We start from the raw sequence: 27,670 nt of genomic DNA, 5'->3' as shown, positions 1-27,670 counted from the left end.
GCCTCTGAGGAGAAAACAGAAGAAAAAAAAAAGATGCAGCGTCACCCGAAATAGACAATCTGAATGAGATGTGATGTGTCACTTTGCCAGGGGTTAAGCTTTGCCTCTGCTTTGAGCAAGAATCTTTTTCTCTGCTGAATGGTTTTGGGTGCAGAGCACACTGTCGCCGTTATACTTAAGTCCATGCTCAGTCAACCAGTCTTGTTAAGATAACAGAGTGGATGATTGTGCCTAGTAGGAAAAAGGAAATCATTGTACCTCCCAGCGAATTCAGTTTGTTTGTGATTTATAGACCTCTGAAGTTGCTGCATTTGTCAAAATCAGCATAACTTAAAAGTGTGTTACTATTATACTTTTCCTGCTTCATATTATGTTGATTTGAGACATCCTGCCTAGTAGAAGAGTCTTGTTTCATTATGTCAAATGACCTTTTGATAGATGCGTGACTGTGATATTAAACAGCCACTGTCGTTTTTTTTAAATTTCACTTTTACTTTTTGCATTTTGATGCTGTTTTATTGGTAACAGGGAGAGCTTGGTGTCTTTCATGTGAGGCTGTGTTGAGCAGCCGCCTGGCATCTACAGTCATCAGAAATGTTTTAGCGCTCTCTTTTTTCTTGACATGACTGTGGGAGACAAACACTACCTGAGATGTGCAGAGTTGTCATCAAAGCAGCTGGTGGCTGTTTGCAGTTTTTTGTTTTGTTTTTTTGCAGCTGCAGAGACATTTTGTGTGTGGTGACGAGACCAAGGCACTTACACCAATGAGACTACACACATTTTTTTGTTTTTCAAAGATGTTACTGATGATGAAATGTCTTAATTTTAGCCTTTTATTCATACGGACATCCATCTATTGTTACTTATGTGCCATTGTAGATACCCATAGCACTTTACTAAGAGGTGATGGGCACCAAAATCAATATAATGTATCTGCTTTTTATCTTCCAGCGTTTCTGGAGGATTATCCCTTAATCGCTCAATGTAAAAGCTGGCTTCAAATACAGGCGTCCCGGCTTTTCATGAAAAACACAAACATTACAGTCATAGATTGGATATTTACAAAGCATATTCAATCAACAGTGAGTGAGCAATTAACCACCTCTGTAGGAATATTTGCAAAATCTCCTCTTCATCACAAGTTATCAAACAGGAACATGTTTTGCATCTCTGTAAGCATACCTGATAAATATGTTTTGGTCGACTCTGGGGAGAATTAATCGGAATATTCCCAGTGTTGTTTACATGTGAGCGTTTTCTGATATTTCGCTGACAGGTTGGGATGGATGAAGCTGTACCTGAGAGCTGATAATAAAAGAAGCGGGTCAAATGTGTAAATAAAACACAACTTGCTGTTTTTTAAGAATGCACAAGACAGCAGTTTTTACTTTAAAATGAGACCACCCTTCAGAGGCTGTATAAATGCACAATCTGTTACAATTTAATTCTTCAATAATAAGCGTGAAAACTCATTTTTAAATATTTCATTTAAAAAAATTAACTGTCCTCTTGCGTCTAGCTTTCAATAATATTATGCAGTTTTCATTGTTGGGTGGGGTTTTCTCAGTTGTCAAGGATATGGATTTGTTGATGTGCAACATCAGTAGCTGCTCTTATGTAATCCAAAGTACTTTTAAGACTTCTAGTTATTGGTGGCTTAAAGTTAAGCAATACCACCTCAAGGTCCACCCACTGGCTGTTTCCGTGGATTTCAACTGTATAATAGTTCATCGTCATATGATGTAGGGCTTCTGCTAATTACTACAGTGGCCCCTACGGGCAAAGCAGATTCAAGAGTGAAAGCACAAACCTTCAGGAAAACATGCTCCAAATCGAGAAAGGCAACAAATAAAACAAAATACATACAAATAGGGAAAACACATGCAACAAGAATTGCTACACTAGAAGTTCTCTGGGACACTAGGGTGAGGGATTTTCATTTCATTCTGTTTCATTCAGTTAGATTTCGAACATCATCAGTTTATCTAAATAATGCATGTTTTGCGAATTTGCTTCCGACGTTTTCTGAGATTTGAGGACCCACCTGCTGGGTGAGACCAGCAGTCATCTCAATAGCTCGCAGGCCGGCTGCCGAGATGACTGGCCAGTCAATGTCCGCAGTCATCCCAGGGTGAAGAGAGTCAAGCCCTTGGGAAAAACTTCTGGCTTTGTTGTCAGTATCCTTTTGAATGAGTTGAAATATAATATTTGTTGCAGCCAGTTTGTCTGAAGGTAAAGCCTAATACATAATCAATACATTTTTTATTGGTCAATTTAACAACAGCACTGCCTCTGTGGATTTTGGGACTCATTCAGGGAGATATAACCACATATAAATAAATATATATTAACAAAAACAGACAGAGGCAGGGCAGTCTTTATTAAATTTTGCTTGATTTTTAAAAAAAAATGTACATTACAGAGTAGATAACAGGTGTATCTTTTACTACACCCCCTGTTTTTTCCCCCCTAGTGTCCCAGAGTACTTCAGGGTAGCAATTCTTGTTGCATGCATTTTCCCTATTTGTAGGTGTTTCGGTATGTGATGCATTGCTGGATTTGGAGTGTTTGGAGTTTGGCCTTTTGTCATGAGTATGGACATGCTGACACGTTAAAATTGTATCTGCTGAAAAGACTGCGTGATGAGGCTGAGGTTGAAAGCTCCACGTCATTAGGATTGTTTTGTCAAATCTTCAATTCTAGTTCGTATATGTGAAGGGCCTGTCATATATATATATATATATATATATATATATATATGTGTGTGTGTGTGTTTATGCATATATGTGTGTGTGTATATATGTATGTGTGTATATATGTGTATATATGTATGTGTGTATATATGTGTATATATGTATGTGTGTATATATGTGTATGTGTGTATGTGTGTGTGTATATGCGTATATTTGTATGTATATGTATATATATGTGTATGTATATATGCGTATATGTGTATTTGTATGTATATGCGTATATGTATGTGTGTATGTGTATATATGTATATGTGTGTGTGTGTGTGTGTGTGTGTGTGTGTGTGTGTGTGTGTGTGTGTGTGTGTGTGTGTGTGTGTGTGTGTGTGTATATGTGTGTGTGTGTGTGTGTGTGTGTGTGTATATATGTGTGTGTGTGTGTGTGTGTATATGTGTGTGTGTGTGTGTGTGTATATGTGTGTGTGTGTGTGTGTGTGTATATATGTGTGTGTGTGTGTGTGTGTGTGTGTGTATGTATGTATGTGGGTAAAATAGAAACTCTTTAAGGTGGATTTGAAAATTATTATCTCTGATAACAAAGACTAGGACAGCTGAAACTCTTTGATCGGATTCTTTTGTGAAAATCCCGACCTCAAAAGTCATCCATGTTTATTCGGTCTGCTCTGCAGGAGCTCACGTCTCCATCTGATTTCATTGAAGAGAAAAAGTTTGAAGCCCACCTCTGATCCTTCTAATTAAATAAAAACACAGTGGGCTACACACAGTAAGACAGCATCGCTCCACATGCACACTCATGACAGTAACCAGTGTGGATCTCTATGGGGAGCTACAGAGTTCCAGCATCCAACTCTGTTGTGTCCTCTTATGCAGTGCGATCACACACTAGGTTGACATGCAACACGCTGCAGATCATGAGCATAAATAAGCAAGGGAATGTTTTACCTGAAAGGAAGAACATTAATTCAAAGGCATCGCACTAGTACTGAGAAGAAATGTTGTCTCATTAGTGTTACCCCACTGCTTTTACTGAGCACCAAGAGAGAGAGAGAGAGAGAGAGAGAGAGAGAGAGAGAGAGAGAGAGGCTATGTGCCACTCTTACCACAGACATCCAGTCTCCAGAGATGTGAGTTTGCCTCAGCAATGAAGAAATAGTGCAGATTATTATGGAATCATTGGGGTGGCAATGGGTTGAACACAGATGCCGGAATACCAGAGCACTTAGAACCTCACTTCTTATAGACAGCGTAATGTAGTGGAAGAATATGCCCTTTCAGAAGCTCACAATGAGCATGTTTCCAGCAAGAAATGTAGCATCACTGTAGGTGGAGAGTGAGAAATGCTCCACTTTCCTGTTTCCGAACATAATGCTGCTTATTGTGTGGAACGGGAAAATGAGATTTGGATGAAAAAGAGAAGAGGTGAGGAGACAAGGACAGACATGATTTGGAGGACAGCAGGCTTGACTGCTCTCATCCCGCATGATTGACAGATTGGTGCAACGGCTGCACTCGCACGAATGCCATCACACGCATTTCCCCAGAAATCTGTCTATCAGCACTGTCTAAGCGGAGCGACAGCCATGACATCTAATCACAGGTGAGCTGGCACCTCATAACTTCTACCTAATGTGCTGCAGGTACGGAGGAGAGAAGGGGAGCACGGCAGACATACCACCGCCGCCACAAAAGCTATTTATAGCCTCTTCAGAGGCCACCAACAGGAAGTGGATCATACTGAAGGGTTAGGGGAGGTGTCACCACACTATATCACAAGTCGCTCTGTTTAGATATAGGCCTCTGTTGACAAGATTAAACACTAAGATGCCCCAGTATCCGGGTGATACTTCTTTCTGGGTTACACTCCTGACAAAGTAACGTAAAATGAGGGCAGATACACTACACGTACCAGATGATAATGAGTCATTTACATAATGTTGCTACAACGTTATAATTACCTGGCAATTAAAGCAGCTCAAAAGCCTCATTATGGGCTGTCCTGAGGGCTGGTTGGACTGAGATGCATACAGTGGGCTCATTCAAGCTCAAATTTGAGTCTGGCTATCAGCCTCTATCACTTTTGGTCTCTTTTTGCTCAAATCACTTCCAGCTTGAGCAGAATGGCCCCAGAAGCCTGATTATATTGAATTATCACATATGAAAGATAAAGTTTTGACTGACACTTTAAGTTTAAAAGACGCAGAGGCTTAAGCCAATGAAATATTGCAGCAGTCTCCTGGACATTGTTCAAAAGTTGTTTCCCATCGTGTGTGATTTGTCACTCATACTTTTTTGTCCTGTGGGAATTGCTGACACACTGAAAATGCACAAAGGAGTGTAACAAGGACATGTGTCATACCTTGCACTCTTATTATGCCCGGCAATGACAAGTGAGACAAGCAGTCACTTCAACATGCTGTACGCTCGGAAATGAAGCTCATATTCCTCACAACCCGAGTACAGAGGCCCCAAAGCCTGTGTGAAATGTCAATATAAAAAGATGGTGTATGAAATATAAAAATGTAGTTTTGCCTAGCAGAGGGCAGGGGGGGGAGGTGTGTGTGTGAGAATTTGGGGAAGGGGGGGGGGGTTGTTTATGAATAGCAGACAATGAATGATGGAAGCTCTCCCGAGGGTACAGTCCCTGAGCACTGCTGAAGGGACTTGGGAACACGCCAGTCTCCCATGCCCTGTGAGATGCCAGTTTGGGTGGGCACCGTTCCGAATGGTTGCTCTCTTCTCCAGGATACACCGCGGGTCCCAGGGGAGCGTCTCCAGGCAGTGGCTGCTCCATAACGGGGCTGGCTGGAATCTCAATCAGGAACATGAGAGGGAGAAAACAAAGTCCACATATTCCCTCAGTTCTTCCATATTAATATAACACTCAGGGAAAATGGATGAAGGAAGAAAAATGGCTCATTATGTTGGGATTGTACACACCCGTGGAAAAACAGAATGGCTGGATTGTAAAAATTGCTCATTATGATGCCTTTTCTGTATATTTCTTAATTGGAGTTAAATTACAAAAATACCGCCTCACTTTTTTCACATTTTGTCATGTTGCAGCCTTATGCTAAAAATCGTTCAAATTAATTTTTTCCCTCATCAATCTACATTCAATACCCCACAATGTATAAGCGATAACATTTTTAGAAATTTTTGCAAAAGGAAAAAACTGAAATAACTGAAATATCTCATTGACATAAGTATTCAGAAACTTTGCTATGACACTTGAAATTTACCTCAGGTCTTTGAGATGTTTCCACACCTTGATTGGAGTCCACCTGCGGTAAATTCAACTGATTGGAAATCATTTGGAAAGGCACGCATCTGTCTATATAAGATCTAACAGCTGACAGCGCATATCAGAGCAATACCCATCGCCAAAAGCCCAATACCAACCCAACGGTGAAGCGTGGTGGTGGCGGCAGCATCATGCTGTGGGGGTGCCTGGAGTGACCTGAAACTGGCTGTCAACTGATGGTCCCCATCCAGCCTGACAGAGCTTGAGAGGATCTGCAAAGAACGGCAGCAAATCCCCAAAATTCAGGTGTGCAAAGCTTGTCGCATCACACCCGAGAAGACTTGTGGCTGTAATCACTGCCAAAGGTGCTTCAACTAAGTCCTGAGTAAAGGGTCTGAATACTTATGTCAATATGATATTTCAGTTTTTATTTTTTAATAAATTAGAAAAAAATGGATTTAAGTGATTTAACATAACAAAATGTGAAAAAAGTGAAGAGGGTCTGTATGCTTTCTGAATGCACTGTCACATATGGAGCTATAATTTAATGAATTTTACCACACCTATTTAGAAATTATGAGTAATTTTTTTTTTTTTTGGTTAACAGTGGAATATGGCTCTCTGCTTGCATCCTGTCTGCTCACAACCTGTCTGTTTTCTTCTCTTTTGTTCCTATTCGCCTGCACTGCAACAGGAGCTGCCGAAACTGTGACAGGTACTGGTTCTTTTTTGCTACCTGCTGTTCATTTGGACTTGCTTGCTTCTGTCTGTGTCTGTTGACTGGCTGTCCATCGCAGTCTGTTCATCTGTGCATATTTACATGAATGGTTGGTTTTGTTGGTATTTTCTTTTCAGGAAGGAGGAGAGACATGCACTCACAATGCCAATCCATTCTTTTTTATTCTTAATTCTCAAATCAGCATTTCGCCACACATAATGAAACATTTCAAATTTCTGTCCAGGCTACTTGGTTGCCACTTTAGTTTGTTGGTTGTTTTGACACATTTCCACGCCTTAAAATTTCACTATGCATTCATTAGAAGGATTTAAGGTTACTCACAAAACCTCAGATCTTCGGGTAGACAGCAATTTAAAAAAAATATATATAATGGTCACAAAGGCCGTAGCCTATTGAGCCAAATTAACAACAAGGAAACCTCCTTCCTTCAATAACTACTGAGGTCTACATTACAATACTAGGGACGTGGATTCTACCATTTTAATCACACGAACTGCAAAAATAAACAGAACTGGTTATAACTGTCTCTCATAATGAAAACAAGACCAGTCTACAGTCTTGCGAGCAGCTCTGTGAGGCTGTACTTAGGTACAGCTCTGCTTTGAGCCAAATGCTAATGTATCGGACAAATTAATGTACAGACATGAATTTCTGTACATTAATTGTATAGAAATCCATCCAATAGTTACTAAGATGTTTGAACGGCAACCATGTGGTGGACTGATCAACTGCTGGGTTGACAGAATGACTAAAAACTATTCACTAAACAATTATTCTCATATAAAATTACAAATAACAGTATAACCTGTATACATTATATTCAAATATTTGAGCCTTTCAGCACAAATTGTCTTCTTCAGGAACATGAGTTGTGAGTGTGCAGCTCTCTTCTCCTTTCTCTGATGTCTAGCTGCAAACTAGCACCTCAGTAAAACAGGTGTACTAACCCTTTAGTTCTTTGTGTTCTTTCTAACATCGTTTGAGGTTAAAAAAAAAAAAAATCATTACGTGGTTTTAGCTGGTATTAACAAAGCCAAATTAGCCAAAAGCAAAGACATAAGAATCACATTACAGATACTGGTAACACCTTCTAATAAATGACCAGTGTGCAGAACAAACTCATCTTTCTTGTCTAGGTGCAAAGTCCAAAAAACTGCAGTCTATTTTGGGTTACAAGGTTGTAAAAACATCCCTTAAGCTGTTTTTCATGCTTTTTATTTGGTAATAACTGTGTTATAAATGTTGGTGATCCATTAATTAATGTTCAACCGAGTAATTCATTTGTTAAAACATCACTTTTGGTCCAGACCCTCTGCAGCCTTTTTCTGGAAGGGACATGAACTTCATTCAAAGGGATTTTTCATAACCTTCACAACCTTGTTAATGGCTTAAAACTGATCTATAAAGCTTTAGTTAGCATTTCATCAACCATTACTAAAGCCATTAATGATGAGTTATAAACATTTTATTAAAAGTGCCCCTTTAGAAAGTGGTATCCAGTCATTACAGTATATCAATCATTTCATTTATATCAAAATAACACCTTGTAATGTTTCACTCGGTTAAAGAAGAGAGCATGTTTTTCTCAGGTTGAATATCCTTATTTTTAGTCCTGTTGTAACATCATTATACACATGGGAACATAGGGCTTCTAAGAGATCATATCTTTGGTTTAAAAAAAAAAAAATAGAAAGATGGTCAAATTAGTGGGTTTGAAATTTTTGAAACCTTCCCATGCAAAGGGTCTTCGAGAAATGGCACAGCGCTAATTATACCCTGAGACAGAAGCCTTCTCACTTGTGAACATCCTTAAAACAGCATTTCATCATACGGATCAGGGCTTAATGATTGAGCGGGATAAAGACACAGAGCAGTGAAAAGACATCATCAGAGAAGGAGAGAGAGAAACTGTTATTGTTAATGACTGTCTATAGTCCTGGTTGTTCCTTGAAAGGACATGATTGCTGTAGACAGCGGTGACTCAAGGGAGAGGAATTGGGGGCTTGCCGTCCTGCTTTTTGCTGCCCCTTTCATGTCTCTTGCTGTGAAAACAAGAGAGAGAAGTTCAAAGAGACAGCCAACTTGATTCAAAAGGTCCCCGTCTCCAAACTTCTGTTGGAGGAGCTAGTCTGCTAATATTTCCTGATTTCATCAACTTTTGTTAAAATTGGTTGGCTGATGAGCCGGGCCTTCCATGCCAGACACTTGATGCCAGATTGTACTTCGCTTATCAGAGAGCGCAGAGATTTTTTGAAGGATTGTAATTCCCTCTGACTGTTTCGTTCAGTATGTTGTGATGCAGGAACAGGAGGGCAGCCATGTGTAGAGATACAGGCACTTTACTCTTACAGACAGCTGCTGGAATGAGTGTGAATTTATCAGCCAGTCATCTGTGCCATGCCTCTGCCCACTCCCCCTCCATCCCCACCCACTACCCAGAATTAATGACTGCCTCTCCTCATTTGCACCCAATCATGACCAGGATGCCGAGGCAATTGAAAATGTTTACTCCAATTGCGAAAACCCTCCATGTTCCACAAAGTGGTCTGTTTTCACTTTGATGGGATTGCTAATCACAGCGACGTTATTTATGTGTGTTTTGAATTGGAGATGAGCCTAGGCTAGGATATTGGAGGGGGACCAACCTTGCTTGGGGCTGCTAAACCTTATGGAGAATTTATCTATTTTATTCCCTTTCTCTCAGTCCAACAGATTGGGAGCAGAGTAACCTTGCTTTGAGGCTGCTCTATGTTGCTGGTTTGACTGCCAAATATATTACTTTAACAGCGATGAAATAAAATAGACATCAAAACACTTCACATAGCTTTCCCCTTATCTTCTGCAGCGTTTAATGCATGTACAGAGGAGCTCTGGCACACTTAATATCATTACAGACTTAAACATTTCGGCTCTCCACATGAAGATTATTTTTTGATTTGATGCACACGATTATCTCTCACTTTGTTTATGTTTTTACTTTAAATTGTAAACAGCTTATGTAGCTTGAAAGTAACTAATGGCTCACTTTATTCTTTCCTTAATTCATTCAGTAATTCAGTGGTTCCCAACCCAGTACTAGGCTACGTTGCTAAAGGGGCCATGAGAAAATGATATGATTCGGGAGGAAACGTTGATCTTTTACTATATGACTTTAAAGGCCGTTATTAAAGCCTATTATATATTGTTTGCACATTAATAGCTTAGCACCATATGTCTAAAGTATATTTATGTGTATCATTCATCATCAATCCTGTCAAGCCCACAAGAATACGATACTGATTTTGAAGTGAAGTATATCATGGGAGCCAACCCAGAATTACATCCACTCTGTACCTCAAGATTTATGTTCAATGCCAGTGTTTCACACCACTGCAGGAAATATTGTGCCCTGTATGTTAGCAAAGCGGAAGAAAAGGGTGTGGAATGGGTGTGTCTCAAGTCTGATTTTCATCTCCTGTCATAGACCGGCAATTAATGTTCAATTTTTTATGAACTGTAACCACAGTCTTTCCCCAACCTTAACCAAACCTTAAAGTAATAGTTTGACAGATTGGGAAATATGCTTATTTACTTTCTTCCTGTGAGTAAGATGAGAAGATTGATACCACTCTCATGCCTCTATGGTAAATATGTAGCTAGAGCCAGCAGCTGGTTAGCTTAGCTAGCCTGGCTCCGCCCATAGGTATCAAAATCTGCCTGCCAGCATCTCTAAAGCTCTTTCATTAACACATTACATCTTTAACATGTACAAACAACAAAGTGTGAAAAAGGAACACTCCGGTCAACAAATGGTCTGACACATAACTCCCAGTAAAATCGCAAATTGTCATTTTTCCACTAAGCTAAGATAAATGGCTGCTGTCTGTAGCCTGATATTTAATGGACGAAGAGGAGAGTGGTATCAACCTTCTCATCTAACTCTCTGCAAGAAATGTTGCATCACTGCTTTAACCAGTGTCTTTGCCATAACCACAGTCTTTCCCTAACCTTAACCATACGGTAGTTGCCCCTGCACAATATTGTAGAAAGGGGGAAACAAGTTGGCATTGGATGTATTCTGGGGATTTCCAGACTCACTCGGTATCAGTGTTCTTGTCTGCCAATTGGTTTGTCAGAACGTGAAGTCCTTCATCACTCATTTACCTTTACAATCTCGATGATAGTTTGAGAGTATCTACAGACGAGGTAGACAAGATAAAAGGTCTAGTATCCTTTTATCTTGTGTCACAGTATCCAAACATTTGACCTTTGCTGTTAAATTGAAACTGTCAGTATAAAAAAATTTGCAAAAAAGCTTGAGAACTCCTGCATTTATTTATATACTCTCTCATTTACACACTCATTCATTGTTGTCCTATCTGTCTCTAGTGGCTGTTAGGAGGTATTGGTTTATCTACAGTAAACACTGAAGAAGAGTCATTCACTATCACCCTCTGCTGTACTCTTTGGTTTGGTTCATGCGTGTGTCCTTTTTCACAATTTAATATTAATATGCGCTGTGTATTTTTTGGATATAATCTGTGTCTATTTTTACCTATTACCTTCCTTTGTTCTGAACCTAAACCCTGGCAGCAGAGTGGAATGAAATGGGTAGTTCATTGCATCAGACAGGTCTGAGGAGCATTTCTCCACAGGAGGTTAATTTCTTATTTCTTGCCGCATTCGCAGAGTTCATTTTGAATCATGTTAGTTTGGCTGTCTGTTCCCATTATCACTATCTGAAAATGCAGGTGTTTTTTTTTTTTTTTTTTTTCCCTCCACTTTGTAAATGTCAGAATGCAATAGAGGTATCCGACAACTTGGGCATGCAAATGTGCTTTTAATGTTTTCTGGGGGCTGTGGCTGAGAGTTTTGTTCCTCCGCTGGTTTGAATCTGAGACATTAAAACATATTCATCATTCTCCTTACGCTTTTTTGACTCCTGCCAGATAAATATAGCACAAGGTGACTTTTGATTCTCTTCCTCTTCCTCTTGGAAGACTGGGAAAACAAAGCCAGGCTTTTTGTGGTGGGGGTTTGGTGTGGCGTGTATGTTACAATGACAAGGTCCAGGTCCTGTCAGTGGCGACAATGCCAGTGTACAGAGAGTGACTCAGATGCTTACAGCACTTTTATTCCTAGAGATACAGAACAGAATATCTGAGCTCACTGAGCACACATTGGTCACATGGAACCTCAGATGGAGGGCTCTGATAAAGCTTAACCATAAACAGCATCCAGCCCGGCTCATCTCTCTCATCTCTCTCTCTGTTCTCCATTTAACTCCCCCCACTCTTCCTACCCTCCTCTGTCCCGCCCATATCTGCCACTTGCCACTTTCTTACACTCTTTCTTTGTATCTTTTTCTTCCCACCCTCTCCTCTCTCCCTACCTTTGTGGGCAGCAGAGTTTACAGCCCATCTGGCACTGACTCACATGGCCCACTCTGAGCTGGGGGAGATCAATAGAGACAAACATTGCACGTGGCTCTTATATTAAAAGGATTAGACAAGGCTGCAAACAGACAATCTACACGGCCTATTCACATATCTTTACACTGTGTATGTGTTGACGTTTGGTCCCTGTAGTAAGAAATATAAATATCCAGACAGGAATGCTTGTCTCCCATTTTGAAATGTCATTCTTCCATCTGTATTTTTTTACCTGTGTTGTGAAGTCGAAGGTCAGAACCTGGCAACTGACAATGTGTCGGTGATCGAGGGGGAAACGGCCACCATCAGCTGCAGAGTGAAGAACAACGACGACTCCGTCATCCAGCTGCTCAACCCCAACAGACAGACCATTTACTTCAAAGATGTTAGACGTAAGTGCTGATGCCTTAAAATGGTCCTCGTACAAAAATTGAGAGAAATCTGTTTTCCCATCACAAAATGACTACATAAAGGTATCATGGCTAAATTGTCTGGGGAAAAAAAGACTTTTTTTCCCCCCCCCAATTATGGCTTCCTGTGTTTTATTCATTTTTCATACAAAGAACATTTCCCTCAGGATTTAAAGGAGAATTTTGACTTTTTTTTTGTTTTGCAATCATGGTCTTGTTAAAGCAGATTCGGCCATCCTTCTTATCCGTAATGAAAATATTTTCCACACCAAGTTATCACCAAAGCTGTATGTTGTAAGGATCAATCCCACTTCATAATTAAATCTACAATATTTGCTGTAGTTGTGCACGTACAACTTCTTAAACTGCAACAAAACAGTCACAATTAAGGACATGTCTTTTTTTCTTAATTAACCATTACCAAAGCCTTTTGTTGTTGGAATGTAATGAAATTAGTTGTTATGTTTATGCCTGACCATAACACTTTTTTCCCTAAACATAACAAGAGATAAAATGATTAGTTGACTAATGGGTTAAGTCATCAGCATAAACATTAACTGCAACTATTTTGGTAATCTATTTCGCTGTTTAAGACATCTTTTAAAAAATCCCCTCCAGAATGTTTTGAGACATTTGAATTACTCTGTTTTGAATAATAGTTTGTGTCTGACACAGTTTTTCCATAGAAAAGTTCAATATTCTTGTAAATAATTGTTAAAAACTACAGCTTTTCCTTCTGTCTTTGCAAAAAATCTAGAATCTATGAATATGCAAATATATTGTATTTAACTACTAGACCCAAAATGTCTCCTACTTCACTGACAAGTCCATTCTCAGTGTATGTACACTGGAGACTGCTAGTTTTCACCTCACACATGTTTAGGTGACAAATTGGACCACAATTGGCTCCAAACTAGTTGCAATGTCACAAAATTTTGCTCATATGTTCACGTCTTAAACTGAGTTTCAGTTGAGCACAGACAAACTTTCTGCTTCAGCAGATTAAATGTGAAAAGTCTTTTAGTGTCAAACTCTGCACATACAACATTCTGCACAGTGAAGCTCCAGATTAAGTAACAAGAGCAAAAGTAAGCAAAAGAAATTATTGAGTGGAGGGGGACTTTATGCTAAATAGATAAATGACTCCATCTTCTCAAATGCGATGATTAGCTGCTTTTCTGTGTCTGTATATTTTTGGGTTTTTAAACGGTTGGTTGGACAAAATGAGGCATTTAAATATGTTACTTTGGGCTCTGTGAAGTTGTAATAGGCATTAATCTGATGTTTATAGACCAAACAAGTAATTGTTTGATAGAGAAAATAATGTGAAAATAAATGATAAGGAAAATGATCATTAGTTATAGCCCTAAACTTAACTTTTCACAAGTCAAACAGGTGGAAATGGCATGGATGATGCTGCACCTCCAAATCCAAATTGTAGTTGAATATTCCTCACATAACTGTATCCACAATATCTAGTCTACACTTCAGATTTGTGCTTATTTTACTACAATGCAATGTACAAGACGAGCTGCTACAACAGTGTCAGTTTTAAATTTCAGGGAATCCTGTACTAAAGGAATCTCTTTGGTTTTAACATTACAGTGAAGGTATCAGATAACACTATAAGATCAGCGCCAGCTTTAGGTTAGATTTTCTGTGCCAATGTGATTCCATCTGTCCTTGACTTTTTGACTCTTTTGCACAAGTCATTAAGCTCAGAGTGCGGCAAGATTAATATGAGATAATTCACAGTGCTACCATAATGGGAATACTTTTGTGTCCTTGTCACTGTTCGATTTTACGATAATCTCTTAGATTAGGATATTGAACATTATGATTATGCATGAGCATATGGGCTACTTCTACTTTGAACCGAGTTTTTTCTCTCTGCTTTTTTACTTGTTTGTATCTGGGATCTGAGCCAAGATCCAAGGTGAATGAGAAACACCCTTCAGTTCAGTCTATATTGCATCCCAGCTGTTATTTCACAAGTCTAGGTAGTGAGACATGTGTTCCATTTTCTCACTTGCGAAGAGCATCAGGGGAGTTTGAGTATACATCTTCGTCATATTTGTTGAAAATACCCAAAGCTGCCTGAGAATATGGCAGAGAAAAATGGATTGATGTAAAGTATAGGTCATGTTGTGCTCTACATCTTAAAAATATTTATTCAGACACCAGGGAGTAGATAGAGATTTGGGATGTTTAGTTTTAGATAAGCAACAGTGAATAATTAGCACTTACATCCTAGTAAAAATCAATATTAGCTCTGCTCTGTTAACGAAATCTTTCCATGAGGTTAAGACAACCTTGTCCTCTTCATTCTTTATTGAGCTTCTCCACGTGGGCCTGTAAACATTTCAGTTTCTCTGCCTTAGTCGATACAGGGTCTTTGACAATTTCGAAACACAAACAGTTTTGTTTATCTACAGTTAGTTCGGAATATACTGTATGTCAGATTTCTGACAGGCGGCCAAAGTGTTGTTGGGCTAGTGCTGTTGCATGTTTGTGCTCCTTGTAATGGGGACTATTGAACCCCATGGCAGCACTATTCTAGGCTCTGTTCCTAAAGGACTGCTAGTTCTGTTGGGACCCCCCTCAGCCAGTGCCATTGTTACCTGTCAACGGGGCCGCTTGACACAGTAGCAGATCTTTGTATACAAGAAAATAAACAGCAGTGACATTGAGACACATCGGGTGCTACAAGAACATCAGGTACAAGCGAAGTAGCAGCCACAGAAAGAGATACGCACACAAATACCAAAATGATAGCAGCTTTACAGTACCAGTGAAGGCTCAATAAACACATTTCTTTTTCAGCAAATAAAGATGAATCATGTCATAGGTATAGAGACTGAGCGAGTCTTGTTAGGATGAGCCATTTATTCTGCTAGATATATGCGAAATGACATGCAATTCGGCAGAGTTGTCATCTGAAATGGGAAGAATGAGCTTTTAGAAGCGAAGGTGGACCTCTAAGGATGGTGATGCATTATCACACCGTTATTCATTCACCTCGTCTTTCCTCAGGAGTTGTCTGACTTTGTGTTACAAAGGTTTACAGGGAGAGTAAGCGATTCTGGAGCAAGACTGTAGACATTTGATTTCAACAGCAAAACAAATCCACCCCTTCCTCAAGTGCTCCTTCAGAAGCACCAACCCCCATATTCATGGAAGTACATTGCCAAGGCAATGACCCAATGGTGGAATCCAGAGTGTCTTATATGATGTGGAAGTGAATACTCTTTCAAATAGCTGAAGCAAAACAAATCTTAGGATATAAACATCATCAAACAAGCGACATGCACACAAACACAGCATCCAAAACACAACTGAGAAAAACTAGCGAGAATTTGTTGTTTTTTTTGTTGTTTTTTTTTGTTGTTGTTTATGGAAGTACAGTGACAGAAGAGAGGAACGTAGGTTTGTAGCTAAGCTAACAAGGAAGGTAACATTACCTTTCATAGCATTTAATATTATACATCAATCTAAATAATCACACTGTGTTAGCGAACTTCTGTTTTTAGGTCTTCGTGACTTTAAAACCCTTCTCACGTTGTACGGACAAATACCATGATATAGAGCAAACAACGAGACAGCAAACTGTTGCTACAGCTGCGGTTGGGAACATGCAGAGAGGACGAGATGGTTTCCCAGAGCCAGCACACCAGCTGGAGACAGTGATACTCACAACTCTCCTGCTACTGTAGCTAACATGGTAATTGGAGTGCACTTATATAGTGCTTTTCTAGTCTTATCAACCACTCTAAGAACTTTCCTATACATACACACACACCAATGATACATCGCAGGAAATCTGGGGTTCAGTATCTCGAAACATCTGAAATGAGGGAGCCGGGGATTGACCCACCGGCCTTCCGGTTAGCGGACGACCTGCTCTACCTCTTGAGCCACAGCCGTTAACATCACACCAATAACATATCTTGGCAAACTAAAAAGTAAACCGAATGTCCGTTGGTAAGTAATTTAACGTCACTGGACACACAAATGTGACACTGGTATCTGATGCTAACTAATCAGTTGGAATTAGCTATGTTAAACATAAGCAAACAGGACAAAACAATACTGACCTATTGGCTCTGTGTAACATAGCAAAGCTAATGTTTACACACCAAGTTAAAGCAGAAACAGGACAACCTCCGCATCTGTCTTCATGCCTTTCTACTCTCTGAGTTCTCTCCACCATTCGAAAGGCTCACCGATGTTAACGCAGCTCTTAGCCCTTGCCCAATCAAATCATTTCTTTTTCATTTTTTGTGCTTCTGGCCTTCTCCTCTTCGGCTGTTTCTCAGCCATCTCTCCTTCTTGACAATGCGATTTTGTTGTGGAGTATACGCTGTTGTCACGCGGCTGCCAGCAGACATTCTTACCGCGCACTCGCCTTAATGTCACTGCCGGTCTCTTGTCTGCAGTCCCACTCAGTCCCATTCAAAACTCCACATGGTCTGGCAGTAACAGCAGGGTAGGCTGCTCCTTCTCCTTCCCCTGCTAATCCTTAAATTGGCAGTATACGTTAGCATGTACCAGATTTACCATCTCACGTTCCCACTGCCCCCTTTCCCCCGTCTCGCTCTTCTCTTCTTCTTTCCCTTGTCCCCTGCACGAGCACAAACGCCTCCTGTTGCTGTTTGGCAGGAATATTGTTGTGTGGCTCGGTCCGAGCCACTTTATTTGTTTCCCATTGACAGAGCCAGGGCTGTTTAGGAACACCGACTTTTTTTTCAGCACATGCACAGAACAGACAGCTAGCAGGCCGTGACGAGATATTCAGTGAATTTGTTTACAGTGAATTGGATTAGAAACACTCTCACTACACCTTTAATGTTTAAAGTGATGTTCTTCCAAAAGCCGTCTCTCCTTTTAGCATTAACCCTGTAGGTTAAAACCCCCTGAAAACCTGTTTTCAAATGTTAAAGCTGGTAAATAATATATTTCATGATAATGATGTATCAACTGACAATGTGAAAATAGTTTGACAGTGTGAAAGGGGTCATTTGTAGTAATGAACCTACAGAAAATTAAGACCCAAATCTGTAGCTCCCCTCTGGTTTACGGAGCTTTATAATGAGTTCGAAGTCATTGTGTAGCTATTCAACCAACAATGCCTGACATGACAATATGAATAGTCATGTGATTGTATAAATATAGTTTAATAAAAATTGCTAGATACATTTTTCCATGTGATCTTTAGAGCTTCAATGAGGGCAATAGCACAAAACAAGCTGAAACTTTCCGTTGATTAATCAGTTACTTGACTAAAAGCAAATTAATCAAGAACAGGTTTACTGATCCATTAATTGTGTACCTTGTTTTTAAAGCAAAAACTTTCAAAGATCCACTGGCCTCAGTTTCTCAAATTTGAAAATGTTCCTGTTTTCTTAGTGTTCTATAAGAGTAAACTGAACACCTTTCTATTTTGAACTGTTGGTCTGACAAAACCAACAATTGAATGTGTCATCTTCAGTCTTTGGAAACTGTGATGGGCTTTTTTCACTATTTTCTGCAATTTTATAGACCAAATTATTGATAAAGAAAGTAATCAGCAAATTAATCACTAATGAAAGTAACTGAGGACACATTTTGGTGAAAATATGCCTAAACACTGACTAATCAGCCAGTTATGAAACTGCTTCATATAAACTAATTCAGAGTCTCAGAAGTGAGGGGTTTCCCTCCCTAGCAGGTGCTTCGACTCTCAAAGTGCATCAGTGTCATTTTTTTCCTTTTGAGGAGAGATTTCCAAAGAGCTCTCAAATTATATCGGGGCCTTGAGGTTTCGTGTTGACACTGCCCAGAGACCTTGGTTAATGATCACGATGCTAAGAGTAAAGCCTTATGGGAATAACAAACTCCCCGTGCTTTAAATAGGGGCTGAATAGAGTTCGTTAGCTCGACAGATGCAGAGAGGACTTGATAAAGAAGGCAGGTCAAAACATCAAAAGGGCTCCCAATCAAATCCATCAAAGCTGTTTATGTATAAGAGTGCTCAGGGATGAGGGCTAGCCAAATGAAAAACAGAGTGAAAACTCTGAGAGAGATGGCTAACATACTTTGACAACATTGAAAGAAAATTCGGCCAATCTATACAGGCTTTAGTATACAGATTCTTGGCCACTTTTGATTTAGAGATTCAGGCATCCAACCCTTTCCACCTTCAAACTGTGATTTAATTCATTATGTATGTTTGAAACCTCTCCTTTTTCTGGACTATGTGAGTTTGATGCATCCATCCATGACCAGCAGCAGCCCATTTTAAGAGTTCCTAGCTTGTTAGGAGTCCTCATGAGCACTCTTCACACTTTCCTGTCTTTGCAAGTGTTCTGTGGACTGTAAAGCTACTTTATAAATCAACTTGTATGAATCATTTTGAAACTCACTTTTCTTTTACTCAATTATAGAAAGAGCCCACAAAAGGGCAGTCCCCCTGTCTCATTTTCTCTTTGCGACTCCTTCGTCTTCCTCCATCCTCTCCTATTTTCACCCCTCTCCACTTCCCATTTTCCCTCTCTCCTCTTCCTTTTCACTCCGTCTCTTACGTTTGTGTCCCTGTACTCTGTATCCTCACTGTCTCTGTCTCACATGTATCCCCACAGCCCTGAAGGACAGCCGGTTCCAGCTGGTGAATTTCTCTGACAACGAACTGCGGGTGTCTCTGTCCAATGTGTCACTCTCTGATGAGGGACGCTATGTGTGCCAGCTCTACACAGATCCTCCTCAGGAAGCCTACGCAGACATCACTGTCCTGGGTAGGTGCGAGGGTGCATGTGTGAACCTCACACAGATATCACACCCCTCCTCACACACACCCACACACACTTTTATTGTACTTCCCTCCGTTATAGGTAGTGAATATGAAATAATAGTAATTTTTGATCCCGTTATCTTCAGCAACTGAAACAAAATGTCAGCCAATTAGGCTCTCGCGGTGCTCAACAGCATAACGAAAAGGAGCAGATGCTGAAACTGATGGCCCTCACCGCATTGGTTTTGGCAGCTGTGTTGACTCTGTGAATCCCAGTGAATGTTGACTTGGCTGCTCCGAACGACTCCCTTTTGAGAGTCAGCTGTGCCATACTTTGATGCTTTGGAGTGAAATTACTCTAGTTAAGCTTTATTATACATGCAGACATCCTGGGGGATTGAAAGGAATTAAAAGCACTTTAAAGTAATTACTCTAGTTGTACAATTGAAACCTAGCTGCAGTATTTCTGAACCAATGGTTGCATTTAGGAGTCCTTGAAATAAACACCTCACTGATTTTTTTTTTTTTTTTTTGCTTTCAAGTAACTCGAGTTTAGCAAGTTTGCTGTGACAGAACCTTCATCATTACCATTATTTCGCATATGAGATCATGTTACATGGAATTGTGTTCCCTCAAATAAAGTCATATCACGATACTACTTTGCAAATGATTACTCACTAAAAGTGAGTATGAACAGGTACGGTTCTGCTTTCAGAGAAGCTGATCAAACACATATCATGTATTTTCCTATGTTACTGGATTCCAGCTAATTTGGTTGCATATAGATTAATATCAGAAGTAACTGTGACTTAAAATGCATAAATTGATTATCTGAGAAACAGGCATTCATGCAGTACTCAAATATGTGTTTTGTACCATTAATATTAAGTGTTACCAAATGTTGTGTGCGTGTGTATAAATGTTGTCACGCTGGTGTCTTTCTGACCATTGCTGTTGCTGGGGGTCAGTCCCGCCAGGCAGCCCGATCATTGAAAGCCGTGAGGATGTGGTCAGCGAGGGGAACGAGACAGAGCTCACCTGCACAGCCATGGGCAGCAAGCCAGCTGCCTCCATCAGATGGATGAAAGGGGAGGAAGAACTGACAGGTCAGTAGAATAACAGCCTCCCCCAGTTTGCTTCCCATGGTCCAGGCCTGTCCACCTCCCTACAAGTCCTGGTCTCTGGACGCACTTCCTCTGTGAACAAAAGGTAGTTATACTATAAAACATTAATGTGTGGCGTACTGATTATGTTGACTGACATGTAAAGGACGATAATCATGCCTGACACATACAGCTGGTGGAGGGCAGTTCATTCTTTCTTTTTCTTTTTTCTTTTTTTTTTCTTAACCCGTGTTAAAAAATCTCCTGTCTTTAAGCCTGGGCTTCTTTCTCAGCTACATTATGTAATGATCAAATATACATTCAGAGCTGCAAGAGCTGCAATCCAGGCTCATGTTATGTCTCTCATAAATTTTACAACACCTTTGCCTCTAAGCCAATTTCATACTGTATTTTTCATTTCAGAGCTTCTTGTTTAGATTTAAAATTGCCCAAATATTTACAGTGAACATTTAGTTACACTTTGCCTGCTGGTGGAATATGTTTTTAAGACAACCTAATTCTTTGCGTATTAACTTAAACCTATACATGGTAAAAATGATTATGAACTTGTATTTGCACATTTCGTCTTCATTTCAGATCCTCTGGCCAGCCGCAGGCTATTGTAGAGAGGGGTATATAATATGGGGTGGTGAAAAATCCTTATTACCTCTCAGTTATGATTAGGGGTCATCAATTATTCATTATGCACTTATTGTACAGCAAGGGAGGATATTCATTTTAGTCATATCATATTTACACAGAGTGGATATCTCTGGGCTTGTTGTCAAATTATATATGTATTAGAATGGAGAGGATTCATTTGGCTTGTTGAGAGATGAAATATTTAGACAAGAGCGAATCTGAAGCTAAATGCCATCTGTGCCTCCAGTGTTCCCTACAGGAGTCGAAGTCAATTTCTGTTTATGAGTTGTCGAGTGTTGTGTAGGGGAGGGAGAGACAACAGGATGGTTAGATCAGCGAAATGCCACTGACATGCTGAGTGGGGCTAATCCATAGTGGCAGTGGATACATAAGCAGAGCCAGAGAGTCGTGTCCTCCTGTACCCCAGGAAACACAAATCACTACTCATTATGGACGCGCTAAACAATTCATTAGTATTGAGATTAAAAGGCACACATAGCACTGGTTTTATAGAATCTCTGTGATCATGTTTGTCTTACATCTATTTGTCTGCAAGACAGCCATAATGGCAGGAAATACATTTGCTGGCTAATTCTAACACACTTTCAAATTGGCAGAATTGGTTTTGCAACCATTTATCATGCTGGCAGATACAGGACTGATGGGCTGTTGCTTGAGATAGACTCAACACACAAGGTGGCAAAATGCTTGTTAGCATAAATGACAGCTGCAATATTATTTAAATGTAGCAGATCCCAGTGCTCAGCTGCTACCGCTGCTAAAGTACAGGAGGGTATTTGTTCCATTGGACAGCTGCATTTAAATGATGTGTTTGTTAATTTTTTTATGTTATGTGAAATTGCATGCATGAGATTTAATCAGAATTTTGAACACTTAGAAGACCTTGTGTTTTTTTTTTTTTTTTAACTCAGTAAGATATATTCAGTTTTGATTTGATGGAAAACTACTTAAACTGTAAGGCTATTTGCAAACATTTTTAAAAGATACACACAACCATTAAAGCTGACATTTAAAATTCAGTTTTGAAAGATTTTGGATTAGGGCAACAAGCAGCATTCAGGAAAAATCATTATTGGGAATCTCTTAGCAGATCAAATAAAAGCTTTTTCACTTTTTTACTATTGTTTAAAATTTACTTATTTAAGTTTCATAAGAGCTTGAACATGTTGTTTCAATTTTGACCTTGGGAACAAAAATCTGTCAAAACCCTTTTTTAGAGAGCGCGTAATATTCAAGTTTGTAATCACACACAAAATTTAAAGCACATAATTACAATTCACTTTTCTATTGGCACAAGTAGTATTCCATATTGATCCCATGTGATTTTGGCATTTATATTATCTTAATTTTAGCCTGCTTTATTAATGGTAATGCCAGTGCTATACTACTGTCGAAGCAGTAGTGTAGCACTGGCTGTTCTGCAGTGTAATGGCAGGCAGAAGGTCTGGGTGAGAAGCTGACTGAAAGAAAATGTCACCCTGAGAAGAGGCCATGCCTGATTGCTATGCCTCATCAGTGGTTGATGCTCACAAGAGCATTTGATATGACGTATCTGCTGCAACACTCAGATCTCCTCTGCATTCAGATTGGAGACCTTCCACGACCTGATCCACAGTTGTTTTCCTCATCTGGGTTTGGATGACACTGATAATTGACAAGTATTTGTTGGCCTTAAAACTACTTTGTAAGAAGAATCATTACCACACATAATTGATACCATAAGTCAAATTAAGGACTCTTTGTTTTTTTTAATGACAGCACTGGGACGATTGCAAGTAGTGCTATTTTCCTGACCTTGATGAATGTTTTGCCTGTCCCTTTGGTATTTTGTATGGTGCAGAGGACAAATGACAGGCACAACATCATCGGACTTTCATTGCAGACAAGGTAGTACGAGGCAGAATGGTGCTATTTTCATTGACATTGCACAGAAGCAGCTCTGTTTTTTTTCCAAAGTTTCCACTGTGACAGTCATGAAACATAACCAAGTCTTTATTTTCCATATCTTGATATTTAGATATATATATAGATATATAGATATAGATATATAGATATTACGGCTGTAACCGATTATTTTCATCCATCCATGACATGTCCCAAAATTGTCAAAAAATGCTCACACAATTTCGCAGAGCTGAAGGTAACTTCTTCAAATGTCTTGTATTCGTCAAAAACTCCAAAATATTTAGTTTTGTATCAATATATGACAAAAAAACCTTTGAGAGGCTGAAATTTGCAAATATTTGGCATTGTCTCACTATTTTTTATTTTAAATATGGGAAAATACATTATATTATATTGAGATTGAATATATAATATAATACATTATATTAATATTGAGATAATGATTTAGCCTTATCACATGTTTGCGTTATGCCACTCTGACGTTCCTGTACACGACATTATTTTCCTATTTGAAGAAGCCTTTTTTTGTGCCAATATAGTAATGCAGCACTGCAATTGGTATGAGACAACTGTGACTGGCTAAGGGGAAAAAAGACTGATCACCACAACCCTTCCACTCATACTCCACTTCATCCAGCTCTTGGAAACACCATCGTTCACCTTACAAATGTGACCTATTTTTGAGTTTCATTCTTTGTAATTGCTCTTACTTTTGGTTATTTGTCAAGGAACAAGATGGCATTGTTCTGAGATTGCTAACACTGATCACAGCACTCTACTTTAACTAAAGATGTTTTGGATGAACTAATTTGATGTGTGTTACGTTAATGTTTGGAGTGCCGTTTTAGAGTGAAGTCAAATTACTTAGATGGCTATAGTCAACAGCTTACTAGGGGAAAAGAAATGAAGAACATTGGATATATATTTTTATCCTTACAGTACATTATGTTTTCTACATCCCTTAATGTCTTTACTCATTTTGGGCCTTAATGTGTTTAAATTAACTATTTGCCAGTCAGCTCTGTTTGCCATCTGGCTGATTCTATAACAAATACCAAGATAATCACAGTTTATAAACAAAAGCCTTTTTTTTTTTTTTTTTAAATTTGTTCTCATCACACAGTCACACACCTTTTTATTTCTGCTGTTTATTATCATTATGATTCTGATATTACTTACTGTTCTCCAACAATCAGTGTGCTTTTTAAACAGCCTGTTTTCTCACCGCACTTGGCAGAGTGGTCAAATTTAATGCCCTCAAGCTCATTGACCACTCACTGATCACAGTACTTTAAATTTTATGTAGGCAGCTCTTGGGTGGGTAGGTGTGTGTTAAATGGGGTTAATATCCATCAAGAGGCCACATATGTGTGTATTGGTGATCATCAACTGTGGAACAACAGTGTTTTGCCCTCCCTTAGTCCAGCTGGGCTCCCCTGTGACAAGGCTGAAATGGAAGTGTGCTGCAGGTCAGAGTGGGGCTGTAATTATTTCCTCACTTCATTAAGTGCGAGTAAACCATCACACTCAGTACTGCGGCTAATGCGATGCCCCTGTGGCATTGTAATACTCTGTAAATGAATGCCCCTCTGACAGTCTAGGGCCTAGTGGGCAGCAGATTACTGCAGGGTTAGCCCCAACAATGCTCAGCCCACAAGCTGCAGAGGCAGTCATTATCAGGCTGATATGAACCAGCCGCTCCTCGCTGAATTGAAGGCCTCTGGCCCACCTGAATCCTCTAAAGTCTAGTTTGGGCACCACATCACTGAATCATAAATTAAATGTAAATGCCATTCAAAGTCACTCCAGTTTGACAGGTAATGTGCTCTTAATAGCTATAACTATTTGCTCATTGTGGTAACTGCAACTTGGTGTTGCTGCAGGATTTCAGATTTGTTTTTTGAGCTTTAGCAGTGAACTTTTTTCCCTGTCCTGCTTGTGATGGTTATTCTAGGTGAGACAACAGTTGAGGAGACGTATGACAGGATTTTTACTGTCACCAGCCGGGTAAAATTTTCTGTCACCAAAGAGGATGATGGAGTACCAGTGGACTGCATCATTGACCATCCAGCTGCAAAGGACCTCCTGGCTCAAAGACACTTGGAAGTTCTATGTGAGTGACCTAAAACCGTACTTATTCAAGCCTAGAACTAGACCAAGGCCCCATAGACAGCGCCAGAGATTGCCCTACCAAAACTACATATTGGTGGGGCTATGGCATTTGCTGATACCATATGCCTAAATAGACACTTCTGATGATTCAAATGTAGCGACTAACAATAAAAATCAGTGTTTTAAAGTTATAAAATAATGATATTCGTAAATTTAGTCAGTCAACAGTCAACTTCTTTGAAAACTCAGTAAACAGACAAAAAAATTACAGGCACAATAACAGAAATTACCAGCTTACATCTAGACAAGCAAGCAACACAGACAGGACCTTTGACAGTCACTAGAGGTACATTTATTCCTCTTTCACAGAATCAAAAATATACGTAAGAGTTTTGGTTATTTCATCATGGTGGAGGTGGGGGCACAGATTTTGGCTTAACTGACCTTTCAACTACAAGGAGATGCACACAAACTAGTTTCAAGGATAAAATGGGTTTTTAAAAAAAATCACCTCTGTTAATACAACAGCAACGATCTATGGGATTATGTATATATTGCCAAAAAAAAGAAAAAGTTTGGCAATTTTTGAATTTTTTTTCCCCTCTATTCTGGTATATGTTAACTTGGTATACTTTCCAAAAATGTGGCTTTTGTGATTTATGGGCATGGATGGCTTACTGGTCAGGCCTACTGGGCGCAGAGGGTCCCTGGGTCAGAGCCTCTGTTTGAAATAACTGTAAACATTTCTTGTAGGAGAATCAATCATATGTAAATATTATACTATAAGGGGGTGCAAACTACCACAAAGAGACTCAAAACAACTGCAAAGAGATGCAAAGTGACTATACAGAGGCACCAAGCCACTACAAAGAGATCCAAAATGACTACAAAGATATACAAACAGCTATATAGATGCAAAACAATGACATGGAAAGACAAAACAGCTGCAAAGAGGGACAGAACAACCACAAAGATAAGCAAAATGACCAAAATGACAACCAAGAGAAGCCAAATGACCACAAAGAGACACAAAATTACTACAAAGAGGCAAAACAGCTACAGAGAGATGAAGAACATCTCCAAACTAGGAGCAGCTCTTTAGGATGCATCCCAGTTTGGATCCTAGATGTACTGTGTGTTTTCCACTGCCATACACCGTTATCTAATGATCATGCAGTGCTGGCATTCTTGTCTTACAGTGTACTAAGGCCTCGGGCCATGGGATACAGTCGCCAGGTGTCAAATGACGTTTAGGTGTTCTTTAAATGGTGCATTAATCAAAGAGGTAATACAGGCTGCCTTGCACTGTTAAACATCAAAGAAAGGTTAAGGTGTACCCTTTTGTAGTCTGTGTAGAATGTTAATATTTTTTTTCAGGTAGACAACTGTTTTGTCTGACCTTTCAAGGAAAAAGAGAAAGCTTGACTGGAACCGCTTGACATTTTGGTAATCTTTGGCTAGCATTGATAAGAGTAAAAAATCATTTTTGCTGAAAGGTACTGCAGACTCACTGGATGTCTACTGAGCACAAGGGATAATCATTTCATCCTCCGCTATGTTTCACTCTCGGCTGTTTTTGCTTTTCATTTAGAAGCCTGTTTCTCACAACACTTCACGGCAGATCCCAATGATCGCTTAACTTTTGCTTTGGCTTCAGGTATGAGGGGAGAAAAACTGGTTTGTCATAACTCATGACACTGGATCACTGTATGTATTCTTCTTCTTTTTTTTTATCTTCAGATAAACCAGAAGTGAAGATTCTGGTGACATATCCTGAAGGTTTAACCAGAGAGGGTGACAATCTAGATTTGACGTGTATCGCAGAAGGAAAACCACAGTGAGTATCACACATATAGATACACTTCAAAACACATTGGAATTTCTGTTTAGTTTCATACTTTCCACTGTATATCCCTTTTCTGCCAGTCCTAGCACCCCTTAACTTTACATTCTATTGCACCATTTAAATGTTACCAGTTGTTAGCATGCTTTATAAAGGACATCATTAGACAGGCACTGCCAATGGCCTTCCTCGGACGAACCCAGATTTGACCTTTATTTCAGATTTCTAGCGTGGATAGACAGCGCTTGAGTGATGTGTGTGGTATTTGTGCTCTCCAGTCCCCATCAGATCAACTGGCTGAGAGTAGACGAGGATGTGCCGCCTCACGCTGTGGTCACTGGCTCCGATCTCTACATCGAGAACCTCAACAAGTCCTACAACGGCACCTATCGCTGTGTGGCGTCCAATGCTGTGGGAGAGGCCTACGATGACTACATCCTCTATGTATATGGTAGGTATTACACTTCATTGCACTTGATATTTAAGTGCCCGCATCACTCTTTTACACCAAGATTTAGTTTGTGTTGCTGATATGGGAAGATTTATAGACTTAACTGCTAAAAGTAACTTTTCAATTTGCAATGATAAGTATTAACTACAGCATTTGTGCAAGAAAAAGATTCACATTTTAAACATATATGGATGTAAGCCATTATTGAGAGCAACAGGGAGCTTAATCACAGAAGGTGGCTGCAGTTGACAAATCCACCAGGCTCCAAATTTATGTTGAAGATTTGAGCTTCCGCTGTACCATTAATGCATGAGG

At 39.6% G+C, this 27,670-nt stretch overlaps 1 protein-coding gene across 5 annotated transcripts in view; it reads left to right on the top strand.

Moving 5' to 3' along the window:
• The window catches only part of cadm1b (cell adhesion molecule 1b), a 164,630-nt gene that overhangs the window by 110,412 nt on the left and 26,548 nt on the right, over positions 1–27,670 (top strand). For 4 of the 5 annotated variants that reach the window (XM_040130132.1, XM_040130131.1, XM_040130134.1 and 1 more), the window contains exons 3-9: positions 6,647–6,667; positions 12,348–12,494; positions 19,130–19,282; positions 20,247–20,384; positions 24,904–25,062; positions 26,802–26,898; positions 27,183–27,355. In XM_040130132.1, coding sequence (XP_039986066.1) covers positions 6,647–6,667; positions 12,348–12,494; positions 19,130–19,282; positions 20,247–20,384; positions 24,904–25,062; positions 26,802–26,898; positions 27,183–27,355 — 888 coding nt within the window. The remainder of the gene's footprint in view (positions 1–6,646; positions 6,668–12,347; positions 12,495–19,129; positions 19,283–20,246; positions 20,385–24,903; positions 25,063–26,801; positions 26,899–27,182; positions 27,356–27,670) is intronic. The other variant, XM_040130133.1, reaches the window with a different exon arrangement.

Source organism: Xiphias gladius, chromosome 7 (genome assembly GCF_016859285.1).
Source record: "Xiphias gladius isolate SHS-SW01 ecotype Sanya breed wild chromosome 7, ASM1685928v1, whole genome shotgun sequence".
NCBI classification, from domain to species: Eukaryota; Metazoa; Chordata; class Actinopteri; order Istiophoriformes; family Xiphiidae; genus Xiphias; species Xiphias gladius.
Note: the sequence above shows the minus strand (reverse complement) of the source record. Positions and strands in the feature narration are given on the sequence as shown.